Source organism: Mus pahari, chromosome 15 (assembly GCF_900095145.1).
Source record: "Mus pahari chromosome 15, PAHARI_EIJ_v1.1, whole genome shotgun sequence".
Lineage (NCBI taxonomy): Eukaryota > Metazoa > Chordata > Mammalia > Rodentia > Muridae > Mus > Mus pahari.
Genome location: NC_034604.1, coordinates 37195935 through 37198752, shown reverse-complemented (window position 1 = coordinate 37198752; position 2818 = coordinate 37195935). Strand labels below are relative to the sequence as shown.

General features: G+C 51.3%; 1 protein-coding gene across 2 annotated transcripts in view; it reads right to left on the bottom strand.

Annotated features, from left to right (window-relative positions):
- Rbm27 (RNA binding motif protein 27) overlaps positions 1-2302 on the bottom strand; it is a 69241-nt gene extending 66939 nt beyond the window's left edge. Inside the window, exon 1 of one of the 2 annotated variants that reach the window (XM_021214233.1) lies at positions 2038-2302. In XM_021214233.1, the coding sequence (XP_021069892.1) occupies positions 2038-2096 (59 nt within the window). In that variant the 5' untranslated portion in view covers positions 2097-2302. The remainder of the gene's footprint in view (positions 1-2037) is intronic. The other variant, XM_021214232.2, reaches the window with a different exon arrangement.
- Positions 2303-2818: the final 516 nt, after the last annotated feature.

Below are 2818 nucleotides of genomic sequence, written 5' to 3'. Positions count from 1 at the left end.
AAAAAAAAAAAAAAAAAAAGAAGAATCTTTACTAAGCAACAGAATGAAAACTTATCAGGGGAATTTAGGAGATGGGCTGGGGATGCAGCTCAGTTAGTAAAACACTGGTGTGGCCCTGCGTTCCATGCCCTACAATGCAAGAAAAGGCCACAGGACAGTGAGTGTTCAAAGACTCTTTCAAGTGTTAATTTGAAAAATATAACTAATCTTTAAAAACATACATACTTTTCTCCTCTTTTTCAGCTCTTTCCAAGTATGGTACATTTCCCTAGTTCTATCTTATTTCCAAACTGCACATCACAATTCCTTTCCACCTTTGTGCCCTAGCATTTTCCACTGTAGAAAAAAAACGATGAAAACATTCTCCTAGCAAACTTTTCAAGTATGTGCAGAAGCCCTTTCCATTGTAACTGGCCTAGCTACCACTCACTAAGATGCCCTTCCACACACTCATTCATTCATTCATTCATTCATTCCTAAGCTCCACTCATGCAGCAAATAGTCCTTCAGACATCCAACTCCCCACTGCAGTCTTCTTTACCAACATGCCTCCACAAGAGTAATACATTGGCCTACAACTAGATGACCCTCCTCCTGAGGTACCTTTCCATTCCCCAAAACACAAAGTAGCAAAACAAAGACAAAAAGTTAAGTCAATTTCTAAGGGGGCCAAGGAACTAATAGATGAACACAGAAGCAAGCACTACAACGTCTCCCAACAGCCTCAACTTTATCATACCTCCAATTTCCCACCCCCTGAAAAACACCCGTTTAAAAAAAAAAAAAAACTAAAGTAATCTGATGTCATGAATCGAGGCCTGACTATCTCTTCTCCTCGAACTCTCCTTGGTGGTGGTGGGTATTGAGAAAGTAAAGAAGAAACAGAAATTAAAAGGGGGCAAGATGTGCTTCTTTCCCTCCTATTCGGCTTCCCATGCTCTCTTCAAAGAACTGGCTAAAGACTGGTCTCTCCTGCCTTCTACCCTTTCTTCCTCACAAGTCTAGAGACTAGCTATACCCAAGAATCCCCAAACCCTCCACACAGCCTTTACTTTCTTAAAAGTTATAAACCAAGTTTACCCCTCTCTGTCCCTGTCAAGCCTCACCATATCTGTACAACTGACTCTACCCAAAATATCTTAAGAGGACAGGTCTTTCATTGTCCTTGCCCCTCAACAGTCACCCTACACCCCAATTATAGTCGCCCTGTCATCTCTCAACAATGTTTACCAGGTCCTTATTTATTCTTGTGCCCATTTTGCTCTAATATATCTTAAAAAAAAAAAAAAAAAGATACTGCAAGTACACCCGCTTCAACCTCATCATACATACTACACATTAGTTAGTCCTTTCAACCCTCAAGAAACCCACAGAAATCTCGAGCCTGTTCCCCAACATCCTACGGTAGTTAAAAATCACCAATTCGACCACCAACATTCAAGAACGCCTTAAAATCCCTCCGTTTCCTTGCTCTCGGACCCAGGAGCTCCTGAATGATTTACCAAAGCCCTTCCCCGGCCGCACATCCACTTCAGCACTCCCGTCTTTCAAGCCCTTTAATATTCTCAGCCCTCGGCGCTCCCCCCCTAATTACGACTCGGCTTCAGGACCCCCGCTCGCCCTCCCTGCCCCAGGGCGCTGAGCAGGCCCTCGACACCGGGGGGGGGGGCTCCTGCACACTGTTTGCAAAGTCCTCTCTCCAGCCCGCTCTGCCGTCCCACACCTCAGCTTTCACATTTAAAAATCCCTCGACAGTCGCGCCACTCGCCTCAGCCGCCGGCTCGCCGCCGTCCTTCAGTCTCCCGCCGGCCTGCAGCCCCGGGCCGGCTCCCGGGGTGTGTGTGTGTGAGTGTGTGTGTGTGTGTGTGTGTGGACTCGGGAAGCCCCGACGCCCGTGCCCGGCCCCGGCCCCCTCACACCTCACACCACAGCGGACTAGGACCAGGCGGGCGGCCCGGGCTCCCGCCTCCCCTCCCCCACGCCCCCGCGGGTCCCCAACGCCCATGCCGCCGGCCCGGCGCGGCCCGGCGCACTCACATCGGCTCCAGTAACTTGGCCAGCCAGGACTTGAGGGCATCCACATCTTCTATGAGCATGGTGCAGGGAAGGCGGGCTCGGCCGCCGCTCCTCCTAAGGCCCGCCGCGGGTCTCCGCTCACCGCCGCCTCACGTTCCCTCACAGCTCCGAGTGCCCTGACCCACCGGGCATCTTACAGACTTCACCTACTCCCTGGGCCGGGGCCTAACAGGAACTAACCCAAGAGCCCCACTCAACCTAGCGCGGAGGCCCGGGTGGGCGGGAGGTAGGGTGAGTGACGGGCCGACGGACCAATAGGCGATAGAGGGCCGCGCGCGGAAGGCCAATCGTAAGACTCGTTCGCCCCGCCCGCAAGCCGTACCCAGTGAGGGCGGAGGGACCTAGCAAGGTAGGTGGAGAGTTCAGTGAGCTCCCGGTGCAAGATGGTATCTTGGAGAAGGTGCTGTGTCTCTTAAAGGGTCCACGACTCCTCTTTTGACCATGCCGCCACCCGCGCCCGCAGTACCGGTGTCTGCTGCTGGGAGTGCCTCGGGGAACCCGGAGAGCCCCTCTTCCTGGTTTCTTCCGCTGGTTTTTTTCCTGGAAACTCGCTCCGGTGTCCCGAAATGACTCAGCTGTAGTAAATCTGCAACACAACGTGCGGTGCGTTTATGTTGGACACATTGGCAAGAAGCAAGAGCTTGCAATATTTTTTTTCCTTCCTAACACACTTATTTTGATGATCGGCATTCATGCTTCTGATTTTTGAATTACAAAAAAATGTTTCTCTCTCTCTCTCTCT